The sequence below is a fragment of the Tasmannia lanceolata genome, unplaced genomic scaffold (assembly GCF_043159265.1).
Source record: "Tasmannia lanceolata isolate RefF3 unplaced genomic scaffold, GAP_Taslan_0.1 ptg000019l, whole genome shotgun sequence".
Taxonomy (NCBI): domain Eukaryota; kingdom Viridiplantae; phylum Streptophyta; class Magnoliopsida; order Canellales; family Winteraceae; genus Tasmannia; species Tasmannia lanceolata.
This window is the reverse complement of record NW_027518696.1, coordinates 19493460-19508551: the sequence shown is the minus strand read 5'-3', so window position 1 is coordinate 19508551 and position 15092 is coordinate 19493460. Positions and strand designations below refer to the sequence as shown.

At 41.4% G+C, this 15092-nt stretch overlaps 1 protein-coding gene across 3 annotated transcripts in view; it reads right to left on the bottom strand.

Annotated features, from left to right (window-relative positions):
* Positions 1–15092, bottom strand: part of LOC143852899 (B3 domain-containing protein Os01g0723500-like) — a 112948-nt gene that overhangs the window by 10119 nt on the left and 87737 nt on the right. For 2 of the 3 annotated variants that reach the window (XR_013236888.1, XM_077362546.1), the window contains exons 1-3: positions 9240–9472; positions 3601–4012; positions 2145–2497 (exon numbers count right to left, since the gene is read on the bottom strand). Coding sequence is in view for 2 of the 3 variants with exons in the window: in XM_077362546.1 (XP_077218661.1) it covers positions 2145–2497; positions 3601–4012; positions 9240–9323 (849 nt within the window). In the remaining variant the exon portion in view is untranslated. Of the gene's footprint in view, positions 1–2144; positions 2498–3600; positions 4013–9239; positions 9473–15092 lie in introns of those variants that run through there. The other variant, XM_077362547.1, reaches the window with a different exon arrangement.

The following is a 15092-nucleotide window of genomic DNA, read 5'->3' as shown; positions in this document are numbered from 1 at the left end:
TGGGCCCACATTGTTAGGGGGAATCCAAAGCATTCATTTGGAAGGCCCTTTCACGGATAGGGTGTCCACCAAAAATCAGCTCCATTGGATCATCTTAGGGTGTCCATTTGTGGGGTGAAAAAATGGGCAAATTAGTGGACAAACAATATCTATCCATTTTCACCCCCACAAATGGACACCCTATGATGATCCAATGAAGCTGATTTTTGGTACACATCCCACGCATAATGGGGCCTTTCAAATGAGTGCTTAGGATCACCCCAAGAAAGTGGCCCCACCCTTGTTTCCGGCACTCGAGCGTAGATAAGCTATCTGCGCTCGAGCGCAGGAACGAGAGAGAGGAAACTGTTGGTGCGCTTAAGCTCACCAAACTTTTGGTGAGCTTAAGCGCCCCAATCACATGGGGGGCCACTTTGTTAGGTGATCCAAAGCATTCATTTTAAAGTCCCTTACATGGATAGGGGGTGTACCAAAAATCAGCTCCATAGGATCATCCTAACCCCTCCATTTGTGGAGGACAAAAATGGACAGACACAAATCTGCCCATTTTTGTCCTCCACAAATGAAGGGGTTAGGATGATCCTATGGAGCTGATTTTTGGTACACCCCCTATCTATCATAAGGCCTTTAAAATGAATGCTTTGGATCACCTAACAAAGTGGGCCCCCATGTGATTGGGGAGCTTAAGCGCACCATAGGTTTGGTGCGCTTAAGCTCACCAACAGTTTTCTCATATGTGTATATATATATATATATATATATATATATATATATATATATATATATATATATATTAGGAAAAGGTTTCTGAGCTAGAGCTCAGAAACCACCACCCCCATAGTTATTTGACTCATCCAACCCATTCATTTTATAGGTTATGATTAGGGTTATGGTTAGGGTTAGGGTTATGATTTGTGGAGGTTTAGAACGGATGGCTAGAAAATGGGGTTCTATAGATTGAATGGTTAGGATTATGGTATGGAGATGGTTTGTTAGGAATACCTTATCTATGTGAGATCCTATAAAATGAATGGGTTGGATGACTGAAACAACATGGAAATGGTGTATTTATAGAGCTCTAGCTCAGGCTGAGCTAGAGCTCAGAAACCTCTCTCTCTCTCTCTCTCTCTCTCTCTCTCTCTCTCTATATATATATATATATATATATATATATATAGCATAAGAGAAAAGGAGAGAATTATTTGAATTTCTCCCAAAATTCTATGAGAATTACACATCACTTTTTTTGAATTTTTTTAACAAAGGCACCCATTCAACCCACATATTTTCAATCCTACCCCCTCCTTTATGCTTTTTAACAAAAGCACCCATTAAAGCCACATAATTTCAATCCTACCCCCCTCCTTTATGCTTTTTTAATTATGGAAACCTCTATAGATTGGAGGGCTAGGATCAGCCTATGGAAATGATTTTACGGGCACAACCTATTGATGTTGTGTTCCATCACATGGACGGTTTGGATCAACCTATGATGTGGTCCGTACGGTTCTTTGTCGGTCCGTGCATCGCACGGGTTTTTTACTAGTGTGTGTGTGTGTGTGTGTGTGTCTATATATATATATATATATATATATATATAAGCATATATATGAGTTGAAGAGGGCAAAAAATGGCCGAAAATGGAAGACTCTCATAGAACTGAGAGGTCAGTTTAGACTCTCATTTTCTCCCAGCCACCATACTCTCTCTCTCTCTCTCTCTCTCTCTCTCTCCCAATTGTTAACAGTTAGTCAGTTACTATTGACCTTAGAAAAGATGAGGATTTCTAAATGGAAGACGCCTTACAAGCACAATAATACTCTTATAAGATAGAGAAGATTTCTAAATGGAAGACAAGGAAGAAATGACAGACCTAGTGATGGCAGAAGCTCCAAGGATGATATAGGAGGAGCAAGGGGGCAAATTTTTTTGCTCCAAAGATGCATAGCTCCCAGTTAAGGGAATCCACATAATTTAGCCTCAACGCATTTGGATAAGGTATTATGTGGTGAAATATATGTACATGATGAAAGATAATATAATATATATGTTATCACAACACTTTTGTCCAATATCATTTTGAGGGAGATTAAAGGACAAAATTAAAGAACTGAATGGCATATAAATTGGTAAAATAGACTCACCACAAAGAATCCCCTTCGCAATTGAAGAACAGTGATAATTGTCATAAAAAATGGAAAATCAGAGGTAAAGGAGTTGGCTCGGTCCTGAGCTTTTCCTTTTTCTTCTGACATCATATGCTGCCTTCTTCCCAAATAATGAACTCTGTCCTGAGCTTTTCCTTTTTCTTCTGACATCATATGCTGCCTTCTTCGCAAATAATGAACTCTGTCCTGAGCCTTTATTTTTTCTTCTGACATCATATGCTGCCTTCTTCGCAAATAATGAACTCTTCCACCAACACTGACAGGCAGGTCATGATCCTCAGTTTCAATCCTTACAACCTGCTCTGGTTTAGGAGATGGCTTATGTTCGCCTACATCATACAAACACTGGTTACCTAAACCTTATTATGGTAGATTTAGAAATTGGAAATGGAAGCAGCTAACAGAAGCATTAAATGTCTACAATTCTTAAACATAAGCACTAACTGTCAACTTAAAATGAATAGCCATGCATATCTGCATACATTCTTTATTCTCTACCTTAAGGCCCTGTTTTGCAACCATGGAATGTTAGTTTACTAGTAGAGTTTTTCTTTTCCCTGATTTTCGGCCACTTTTCGCCCTCTTCTTACTCCCTCTCAAGAGAATTGAGAGGACAAGAGTGATGGTGCAAAGTTGCTGAAAAAAGGGAAAAACCCATTTTGAGTAGACTTTTTCTTTCCTCTGTTTTTCAGCCATTTCTCACCTTCTCCTTGTGCCCTCCCAATTCTCTCCATCTTCCACCCTCCTTGCCCCTCTCCTACCACTTAAACTAATATTCCAGGGGAAAATTTTTCATGGCCGCCAAACATGGCATTAATAGATAATTATTCCATAGCATGAAGTACAATATGAAATAAGAGATTCGCTAGTCAGTTTCGAGGAAAGCCATTTTGCAGCTCATTTTTGCAGGAGAGAGCAGCCAACACAGATGAATTAAATGAATGACAATATCTGCTAAAAAGTAAGCCTATGTGGCTGTTCTCTCCAGTAAAAATGAGCGCAGAAATGGCTTTCCACGAAATTGCCTAGCAAATCACATGTAATAATAGTCACATTTTTCTATTTCTGAACTGCAAAATCTAATTAACAATAATCTCATGTCCAGGATTTCACATGCATCTGCAATCTATTTGCAGGGCTTTTTGTGAGGCAATTATGTATTATTGTATATGAACACATGAATACGTATTTGGGTAAGGAAAGAAAGAACATCAAGAGAACATAGATGATACATAATACATGTAGCCTAAGTAAAGAAAATTGGAAAAGCTTGCTAAAAGGAAAACCAGGATTTGTGCGCTACAGTTGATATCTCATGTTGACAGAAATTCTTCATATGGATAAGAAATTCAAGGTGAATGGAATAGTACTTCTTTCCAGGGTTAAAATCTTCATAAACATATTAGAATCAGAAGTAATTTCTTCTCCTTACCTCGAAATGAAAGTTTCGCGGTGCATAAGTTGTCGCTCAAATAGTTTTTCGAGTCAATTTCGCAAGCTTTCTGCTGAGAGACAATGGGACCAAAATCCAGAGACTTCTTTGGCGGCCAACCTTGTGTTTTTGGCCCATGGAAACTGGTAAAAATGTCTTCCCTCTCACATGCAGTTTTATCAAAAAATTTTACACTGAAACGCATATTTCCGTCGTATCTAAAAACTAGAAATTCAGAAACCCTTAAGGAGTGGGCTTTGGCAAATTCCTGCCAGCCATCCTGCAGATATGTACCATTGGTTTGTTTGCTTAATTCAACATGCCAAACCTTACTACTAGGACCCTCTAGAATGGCTGTTCCTTTAGATGATGCTTCCTCTGAAATATGCTTCATGAAAGCTGGTGGAATCCGCTACAAATTAAAAAAACAGCTAAGATTTCAGCACAGCATGTAGGTGTCAGAATAATGGGTTATTTTTGCATTTTTAACTTTCTGGATAAATGAAAAATAATACAAATAAAGGGTAACAACGGTTCTAACCAAGAAAGAAACAACAATGAATAGAACAGAGTCAACAGACCCTAGAAGAAAACAGATACAACATCGATTTCATAGTATAAATTGATTCATTGTAAATCAGATAAGTTGTAATTAGCAATGAAGGATCGCATCCAAAGAAAGCAAAACCTAAAATAGTCATCTGGAAATCGAGAGGGACAAAAAAAAGAAAAAAAATCCCCACATTTAAAAACAGTTACACTTTCAGCACACCATCTGTCAGATACCATACACCAAACCAATACACAAAAAGCTCTAGAGCCGATGGAATGTGTTAGGCTAGGCCCTTTAAACCTATCCCATACCAGGTTGGGTCCCACCTAGTCCCATCCCTGGGCGGACCCCCACTCAGGACCGTAACACTCCCCAATGCTTTTGCATCCGCCATCCACTCTGGCCTTTTCTCCAAGTATCTATTTCCACAAGTTGTCCCTTCTGGCCCTATTGATTGTAGCGAAATCTTTCATAATTGGATTTCAAGTTATCAGTTAGCAACTTCTATTTATTTTTCCTTCTTTTCGTATTCTTCGATTCATATCGAAAATAGAAGAGTAGAAGAGTGGAGGGAATCCAAAATCCATAGGTGGTTCATGGCCAAGGGTAAAGATGTCAGAATAAGAGTTATTTTGGAATGTACCAGTTGTGTCCGAAATGATTTAAATAAGGAATCGCGGGGCATCCCCAAATTTAAAAACAGTTACACTTTCAGCACACCATCTGTCAGATACCATGCACCAATCCAATACACAAAAAGCTCTAGAGCCGATGGAATGTGTTAGGCTAGGCCCTTTAAACCTATCCCATACCAGGTTGGGTCCCACCTAGTCCCATCCCTGGGCGGACCCCCACTCAGGACCATAACACTCCCCAATGCTTTTGCATCCACTGTCCACTCTGGCCTTTTCTCCAAGTATCTATTTCCACAAGTTGTGCCTTCTGGCCCGCTCTATGACAACTTCACTCAGACGGCATTCACTCTGGCTTTTTACCAAGTAACCCTTTCAAGGTAGTCCTCTCCATAGGGCATCCCTTCCGTGACTCGAAGACAGAACGTGGTGGCTGCTCTAATACCAAATGTTAGGTACATAACCAATACGCCAAAAGCTCCAGAGCTAATGTAACACGTTACGCAAGGTCCTTTAAACCTGTCTCATACCAGGCCAGGTCTCACATAGTCCAATACCTAGGCGGTGCCCACCCAGGACTGTAACATTCCACCACGCTTCTGCATTCGTCGTCCTCAGCGGCCCACTCTATACGGCTTTCACTCTAGCCCTTTTTTCCAGGTAGCCCTTTCCACATGGCGTCTCTTCCCGGCGGCCCACTTTGTGGCAACTTCACTTTGACGACTATCACTTCGGCTTTTTACCAGGTAGTCCTACCTTTCCACGTACTCCTCTCCATAAGTCACCCCTTCCATGACTCAACAAAGGATGCGGTGGCTGCTCAGATACCAACTGTTAGGCACCCAACCAATACGTCAAAAGCTCCAGCGCTGATGGAAGTCTTAGGCTAGGCCCTTTGAACCTGTCCCACACCACGTTGAGTCCCACCTAATAACATACCTAGGTGGGCCCCCAACCAATACGTCAAAAGCTCCAACGCTGATGGAAGTCTTAGGCTAGGCCCTTTGAACCTGTCCCACACCACGTTGAGTCCCACATAATAACATACCTAGGTGGGCCCCCACTCAGGAATGTAACACCACATGGGGGTCTGTTGAGAAAATTCGTTGGGCAAATCAATCCGATCGTGCACAAATTAAACGGGAAAGATAAAATAAAAAAAACAAGCCACAAGATGAACACCGAGATTTTACGTGGTTCGGCAAAGCCTACTCCACGGGCGAGAAACACGATCTTCCACTATGAGAAAAACAATATGCAAGGATTACAATGGATTTAACCCAAAACCCACAACCCTTTCCTTGCTTCCCAAACCAAGACCGTACCCCGAGAGAATACCCCGGGAAGAAAACCACATGAAGAAAACCCAAGAGAAGACCCAGTGAAGAAACCCACTTTTTCTCCCATTTCTCTTTTTCTGTCTTCTTTCTCCTCTGTCTTCTCTCTAGCCCTTGGGGTACCCGAAACACCCCAAGTTCTCTTGTAGCCGACACACAAGAGAATAGTCCTCTCAGCCTTACTGTTCTCTTACTCTCTCTCTCTCTCTCTCTCACTCATGCTCACGAGGCAGCCGACACACCTCAAACCATGAGCCTCCCACACCCTTGGTCGTATGAGAGATGCCTCTTACATCAAGATTTTCCCAAAACCCTAATAAAACGACTTTCTATTTTGGCCTTTCCATCCACCGTAGGAAATAAGGCAACTTTCCCAACAATCTCCACCTTGGCTTATTTCCCAGCCACTTGAAGATTTCCGTTGATGTCACCACTGGTCCGCTATCGTTGCAAACCACCATTGGCCTTCTGAAGTACCAGCTACACACCCTCGAATCACCTTGGTTCTGACTCCTCCCGATTCGATCAACACGACCAATGCACATGTGTAGCTGCCAACCCGTTGACTCACCCAGTCAACCTTGGAGTGGGATATCGATCCATCCTCGCCAGCGCAGGTACTGTCACCTTCTCACCATCGTCTGCAACCTGGAAACTTGTCTCTGCACCAACTGCGAAAGAGACCCTACACGTGCACGTGCTACTACTCCATTTCCAACTAGCCATCAAGATCTTAGGAACACTAGTGACCGTGTCCCCGACCAGACGATATAATCCGCCACACTTCTCTCCTTTCATCTTAACCATACAGCCGCATGTGATTTTCATGGCTCCACCTGCAGCTGAAAACCTGCAACCCCTGCAGTCCAACCGGCCAAGAGACACTAGATTCCTTCGCATTTTTGGGACATACGCCACACCACCCAAAGTACGAACCACTCCATCAATCATTTTGATCTTCACCGTCCCAACTCCTATGACGTCACAAGTAGACCCGTCACCTAAGGACACTACACCTGCCCTTGTCTCCTGCAACATATCAAAATATTCCCTCCTGGAGCATACATGAATAGAGCACCATAAATCTAGAATCCACTCATCATGAGGAGAAGTGTGATTACCTGTGGAGACTGTGGGAACGTCTCCAAACTCTTTGCTCTGCTCATCCGCTACCGCCACCACAGTATTCATAGCACCATTGTCAGCCTGGTCAGCTCGCTTTCGACAATCCCGTTAAATGTGGCCATATTCCCTGCAAATTTAACCTGGAAGGGTGTGGCTCTTTGGCGTAAAGTCATGGGTTTGCTCCCCGGTGACGAGCGTTCGAATCCCCCCTTGCTTACCCGATGCGCGTGGTTTCCGGGTGATTGCGCGCTGCAACGGTAACATTGCACACCCTTTCTGCCGACCCTGGATCTTGACCTGCCTTTTCCTGATCCCCTGTCAGACGAACTTCCTCTTTGATTCCCACCATGAACAATCAACCCATGATCTTCACTTACACCAAGATCGGTTTTCTTCCGCATCTCATTCGATAAAAGCGACGCCGTAAATTCCTCTAACTTTATTGTATCCTTAGCATACAACAAAGTTGTCACCAGGTTGTCATATGAATCAGGAAGCGAAGTAAGAAGCAAAAGGGCCTTATCTTCTTCCTTTAACTTTTCATCAACCTTGTGGAGCTGATCCACAAGCCCGTTGAACACCGTGATGTGTTCTAGAAGATCCCCGCCTTTCTGCATCTTCAGCCCGTATAATTGCCGCTTCATATTCAGCCGGTTGGCCAAGCTTTTTGACATGTAAAGCTTTTCCATCTTCTCCCATAATTTAGGCGCATCTTCCTCTTCCATAACGTTAAACATAACGCTATTTGCCAGACATAGTCGAATCGTGCAGACCGCCTTCGACTCTATGTCTTCCCACTCGGCATTTGTCATTTTCTCCGGCTTGCCATCATTTCCCTTCAACGCCTTAGCCAAGCCCTGTTGAACTAGGATGTCCTTCACCCTCATTTGCCATAGGGTGAAACTTCCCTTTCCGTCAAATCTGTCGATGTTGAACTGAGTAGAACTTGATTTTACCGCCATCTCAGATTACTCCGCACTTCACGGTGTAGCGCTCCACCTCGAATGAGAATCTTTCTTGGACAATCTTTCCACTCCCAAATATCGCTCTAACCGCGATCCAACCACAACACCCACGATCACTCTACCCGACCTAGACAATCGCTACAACCATAGCTCTGATACCACTTGTTGAGAAAATCCTCCGGGCAAATCAATCCGATCGTGCACAAATTAAACGGGAAAGATAAAAACAAACAAGCCACAGGATGAACACCAAAATTTTACGTGGTTCGGCAAAGCCTACTCCACGGGCGAGAAACACGATCTTCCACTATGAGAAAAACAATATACAAGGATTACAATAGGTTTAACCCAAAACTGGCAACCCTTTCCTTGCTTCCCAAACCAAGACCGTACCCCAAGAGAATACCCCGAGAAGAAAACCACAAGAAGAAAACCCAAGAGAAGACCCCGTGAAGAAACCCTCTTTTTCTCCCTTTTCTCTTTTTCTGTCTTCTCTCTAGCCCTTGGGGTAGCCGACACACCCCAAGCTCTCTTGTAGCCGACACACAAGAGAATACTCCTCTCAGCCTTACTATTCTCTCTCTCTCTCTCTCTCTCTCTCTCTCACGCTCACGAGGCTGCGGACACACCTCAAACTGTGAGCCTCATACACCCTTGGTCCTATGAGAGATGCCTCTTACATCAAGATTTTCCCAAAACCCTAATAAAAGGACTTTCTATTTTGGCCTTCCCATCCACGGTAGGAAATAAGGCAACTTTCCCAACAGGGTCATAATAATGGGTTATTTTGCATTTTTAAGTGGGTGGTTAGATGAAAAAAAACAAAAGTAAAGAAGTTAAAAATGGTTATAACCAAGAAGAAGCAACAGAGGACAGTACAAACGCTTGAACAAACAGATGCAACATCGATTTCATAGTAAAAATTCATCCATTATAAATCAAATACGTTGCAATTAGTAAGGAAAGATGGCATCCAAAGAAAGTAAAACCTAAGATTGTCATTGGGAAATCGAGAAAAAAAAAATACCAGACGGTGGGAGAAGTCTCCCAACAGAACTTTGAAGAAGTGAGGCTTCTTCCTTTCCATGCTGTTTCTACGTGGTATCACCATTCTTGAATTAAAAAGAACGGTATGAAGTATGAACTACTCCTGAAATCAGATATTGGAAAGTCGCAAATCTCAGAGAGAGAGAGAGAGAGAGAGAGATCTTCTTTTAAGTTCTGGAAGGAGTACTGCTTCTAAAATTTCCTACTTTCTTTACACACACGACTTGAACCGACCCTAACTAATTTTTACTTATTTATAGATACATGCCATACAAGTTATACAACGTATCCTTCTAAATTAGGGATTTGTTAGGCAACATAGCTGAAGGAATTTCTCAGATGGGTTGTTGCCTGTGAGGGCAGCCACCTAATTGAATTGAATTGAATGAATAAGACAAAATCTGAGACTGTGTGGCTACTTTCACAAGCAACAGCTCATCTGCCAAATGCCTTTTGCCATGGTCCCCACTCCCCAGCAAATCCCTTATATCATTTTCTATTTAAATTGTAAAAAGAAAAAAATGCTTAAGAAAATCTTTTTGTCATAAATATTTTTCTTGCCATCCAAACAGGGCCTGTGATAGTATGATTATGGTTAATAACTAATATGATTAACTTATAGGTATATATATCATCATAAATGGAGGGTCCATCTAAGTAAAAATCAAATAGGATTGGCTCAAGTTATTTCTTTTGTGTTAAAAAGGTTGGAAATTTTTTAAATAATTTTCCTTTCCAAACTTTTCATGAAAGTTCCTTTGAATCCAAACACAGCCTTAATGCAAAGTTTGGAAATAAAAACTTTTTCATATTTTCTTTCTTTTCCATGATTACACGTGAAAAATAGTAATTTAAAACAATGTAGTTCAATTTTTATCTAAAGAGATCTTCAATTTATAATAGGATAATTGATGAAGAGATTACATTATGTTTCTGAAATGGCACAAAAACGACATTTTGGAATGGCTTTTTGGTTTGATTTTACGACCGTCCTGAGCCATACGATAAAAAGACCAAAATGCTCTCTGCCTCTTTAATTTTTTTTCATCTCCACCAGTGTCGATAAGGTTGCAACCTGGTACACGACCTGCATCGGAACGACCGGAAAATACATTGGGTTGGGTTTGACGTTGACAAACCCAACCCCACCCAACCTTGGGTCGGGTTGGGTTTAAAGAAAAAGACCCAAAATTTGACCCAAACTATGACTTTCTTAAATGTTTCTTTTGAATAACATGGTAAATTATTTTCCAATATATTTATATAATTGTTTTCATTGAGGCAATCATGTTTGTGATGTGAAAAAATAGTTTTCTTCTTAAATTTGTGTACTTGATGACAAAAATTTAGAGACTTTTGGTGTGACGATATATTGTTTTCTACCATCATTGAAATTAGTCACTAGCCTATGCTAAACAATAAAAACTCAACCTGACCCCGACCAGAGATAATTTCTCGGGTAGGAGAAGGTTCTTGAAAACCAGACCCAAGTTGCAACCCTAATTGTCGATGACCGTCTCTGCAACTCGAAAGAAGGGGAAGAAGAAGAAGAAAAGAGAGGAAGAAGGGAAAAGAAAAATAGAAACCAGAAAAAAATGAAAGAAAAAGAAAAAGAAGAAGAAGAATCATGGCTAGAAGGCGCCGAAAAAAAAATGAAAAAAAAGGAAAAGTTGGGGTCCACTAGGAAAAGCAGGGGTCATGGAAAAGTTCGGGGCAGGTAGGAAAAGTTGGGGCGCGTTGGGAAAAGTTGGCGAAACCTTTTCTCGTCGACCCCAACTTTCCTTTCTTTTTCCTCCTCTTTTTTTTATTCTGTCGTCATGTTCTTCTTTTTCCTTCTTCCTCGTCTTTTCTTCCTCTTCCTCTTCCTCTTCATCTCCCTATTCCTATTCTTCTTCTTCTTCTCCTTCTCTCTCTCTCTCTCTCTCTCTCTCTCTCTCTCCAAGTTGCTGCAATGTTCATCGGCGGTGGAGATGAAAAAGTAGAAAAAGTAAGTTAAGAAGAAGAATAGGGTATTTTGGTCTTTTTTCCTGTACGACGCCACTTCCACTTTCGCATCAACTCGAATTTTGAGGCCATTCTGTTTGTAATAATTGGTAACTAATCTACATCAATTGAAAAATCAGGTTGAATCAGTAAAAAAATAGGGATCAATCGTCAAAATATTGAGTTAAATAGATCAAAATTGGGTTTTAAGTAAATAATTGGGACGAGTAGTCAAAATATTGAGTTAAATCAATCAAAATCGATTTTTTACCAATTCAACCTGTTTTTTACATGTTCAACCTGGCTTTTCGATCCAAGCCAATTTTTCACGAATTCGACCTAACTTTTTTACAGCTCCCAACTTTCACCGATTCAACCCATTTTTTGACAGCTCAACCTCATTTTTGCCAGCTCAACCCAATTTTAGCTGATTGTCCTTCTTTTTTTTCCTTATTTCACTTCTTCAAGGGTGATGGAGATTGCCCAATGTAGACACCCCATTTTGACCGACCCCCTTTACTTAGTTTAGGTCGCAAACCTAGTAAACCATGGTCTCAAAGCCCTAAAATCATCCATAGTATAGTTTAGGGTCCCAAGTAGGTCCTCGTAAGGTTTCATCTAAATCCGTTGTAGTTCGCCTAGTAAGCGAGCTTAATGTAGGATGAGATCAAGGGGGGTGATTTATCTGTACTGGGTGAAAACTGTTCATTGAAAAGGAAATATAGGTATCATTTTGTATGGAAGGGGGGTGAATTAGCTCGTTTGAGCTTCGGCCAAATTCGCGTGCCCATCAAATTTGTGCGCCCATTAATTTGGGAGTGCCAATATCAGTAACCCATTTTTGGGTATAAAATCACAGCAAGAAAAGGAAAAACGCAGGGGGGGTCTTCTCATTTTTTCGCCCAAACACACGGAAAGAGAGTGAAAAAGAGATTTTCTTCTCCGATCGGTCATCTTTCTCCGGCCATATCTCCGATAACCCTCGGCCTTTTCTCCGTTAAAGCCACCGCCATCTCTCCCACCTCCAAGCTCCGGCCGATCATTGCTAGATTCCAAGATCTGAGATCTGAAATCTCAGATCTGAGAAGAGAGGGAGAGAGAGAGAGAGAGAGAGAGAGAGAGAGAGAGAGAGGCGAGAGTTGGGAGAGAAAGAGAGAGATCGAGAGCAGAGTTGAAGAAGAAGAAGATCCAGCCACCATTTTCCCGATTGATACCATTTTTTACCGGATTTTGGTCCTTCATTTCATGATCTTCACCATTTTTCTCCCTCTATCTAAACCCTAACTCATTTCTCATCACCATCTTTAGCTTCAAATCCATCATCTTCTTCTTCTATCTGGACCCTAACTCTAGATCCAAAGATTTCCTCAAGCCCTAGCTTCGATCTATCATCTCAGACCTCTATTTTGATGTATGAAACCCTAGATTTTGGTCTCAAGCTTCAGATCCAAACACCTAGCCATGGAACTAAACTCCTAACCCTAACTTCTATTTTGATCTCCTCTTACCTTTAGTCTCCACTTCCGGCCTCAATTCCTCTTCCTGTTGACCGATTTCAACAGAAAATTCCTGCTGGAAGGGAAAGAGAAATCAGAGAAAGAAATAGAAATTGAGAGAGAGTTATAGGTTTAAGAAGAGATTTAAGAGAAAAGAGTGGAAGATTGATAATATAGGAAGATTTGAACGAGGTTGAGATCATCTTCTCTAGCGAGACCTGCCGGACTGCGGAGAGCATAGAGTGAAAGAGAGAAGGATCTGAGAAAGGAAAATTGCAAAGAGGGTAAAGAGTCATCCAACTCAAGCCAATGTCTATCTCTAACATTTCAGGTAATTCGTTCTCTTTCTTTTAATTCATGTTTAATGATCAGTTCATGCTGGTTTGGATATTATATGTTTGCATTTTGTTTGATTATAACCCTTGGTGATAGTCTAAATCGTTTGGTTCATCGAAATTAGCATGGTTTAATAGCAGAAGTCAAGGAAATATGACATTAGATTCTAGCTCTTAAGTTGTGATTTCAGGTTAATATTAAGGTCTCATTTCAGAGGCAGCTGGCAGTATAATCAGGCCTTAAGAACTATTTAAACTTGGGTCATTTTCTTTGCTTTCGTTAGTCTTTGATTGAATTTTGAGATTTAAGAGGGCTTTAGTTAATTTCCCTCAAAATGGGTCTATCTGGCAGCAAATATAAAAAAAAAATTTGGTAACAATGTACATAAAGGGAAGGGATAATTACATTTACACCCCCTCTAGTTTCTGACACATCCACTTCAACCCCTATAGTTTAAAAAGTGACAAAGACATCCCCTCTAGTTTCGTTTTGTTTAAGGTTTGCCCCCTCAGCTGAAGGTTCGTCCATAGATAGAAGGGTTAGGATGATCCGATGGAGCTGATTTTTTGGGCACACCCTATCTATGACAGGACTCATCAAATGAACGCTTTGGATCATCCAAATAATGTGGGCCCATAGCCGAATCCAAAGCGTTTGGTAGTGTTTGGATTCGGGTATGGGCCCACATTATTTGGATGATCCAAAGCGTTCATTTGATGGGTCCTGACATAGATAGGGTGTGCCCAAAATATCAGCTCCATCAGATCATCCTAACCCTTCGATCTATGGACGAACCTTCAGCTGAGGGGGCAAACCTTAAACAAAACGAAACTAGAGGGGATGTCTTTGTTACTTTTTAAACTATAGGGGTTGAAGTGGATGTGTCAGAAACTAGAGGGGGTGTAAATGTAATTATCCCTAAAGGGAATTCTATCGGGTTTTTAATGGTTTGGATGGAATTTTAGAGGGGGAAGTAGGAGTGAAAGAAGTTTCTGCCCACCACAGATTGAATGCTCGAGCTATGAATTTACTGGTGAAAAATCTCAAAAAGCAATCCGTGTATAGAACAAGATGGTGTCCGTGGTCTTGACGTTGTGGACCCCGATCTGAGAGAGAGGTGAGGGACGAGCCCCCAGCGGCCTCTAGGATCATCCACGTGTGAATGGGAGCTCTACCAAGGAACTCTCGAAACGGATGCCACCCTCATAGCATAGCACGAGTGGCGATATAAAAGAGATACCTCTCGATTCGGGAACAAGTCCGGATTCGAAACGTACCTAAACAAACTCAGAGTCGCCATCCATGGTATACGGCCATGGATCCTTAAACAAATATGCTCTGTATACCATGGATAACCAGAAATATATATGGGTTCGTGCCTGATTACAAATTGAGAAGGTCTGAGAGCACCCCCAATTCGTCCGAGTGCAAGCACTTGGTCTCTTATGCCATTTATTATTAACTTCAAAAAGTTTCGGGCGAAAATCATATGAAATAGGAACAATTCTCAGGAATCGTCTACCTAAGCATGCATTTCCTGAGGATAAAGAAATAAGCATACACAAAATGAAATGAAAAAATTTGTCACCTAAGCAAAGCTAGGTTATGAGTGACATGCCTAATGGGTGTCTAAATTCTGGTGGACATACACATGCAAGCTACAGCTAAAGGTATAGTATCAGTACAAGAAAGTAGGAAAACACAACAAAGCATACAATAACCACACAACAAATCCTAAGACTCTAAACGATTAGCCCGAGTCCTCGGATGGTCTGGTATTCATCCAAAGAAGCCTACGTATCCCCGCCTCCATGAGAATCAAGGCAACGTAGTTCTTCGCACCTATTCTAAACTATAATGCCTAAGACACCTAGACCTCTATCTTAGACTCGATCTAAAAGACCGGACTAGTTATTAAAGCTTCTTGAACGATTATTTAAATTCCAGTGAATTGTAGATTTTAGGACACCCTATATGCCCTAACTAAATGCAGATTAGCCCTAAGCTAATGCAGGTGG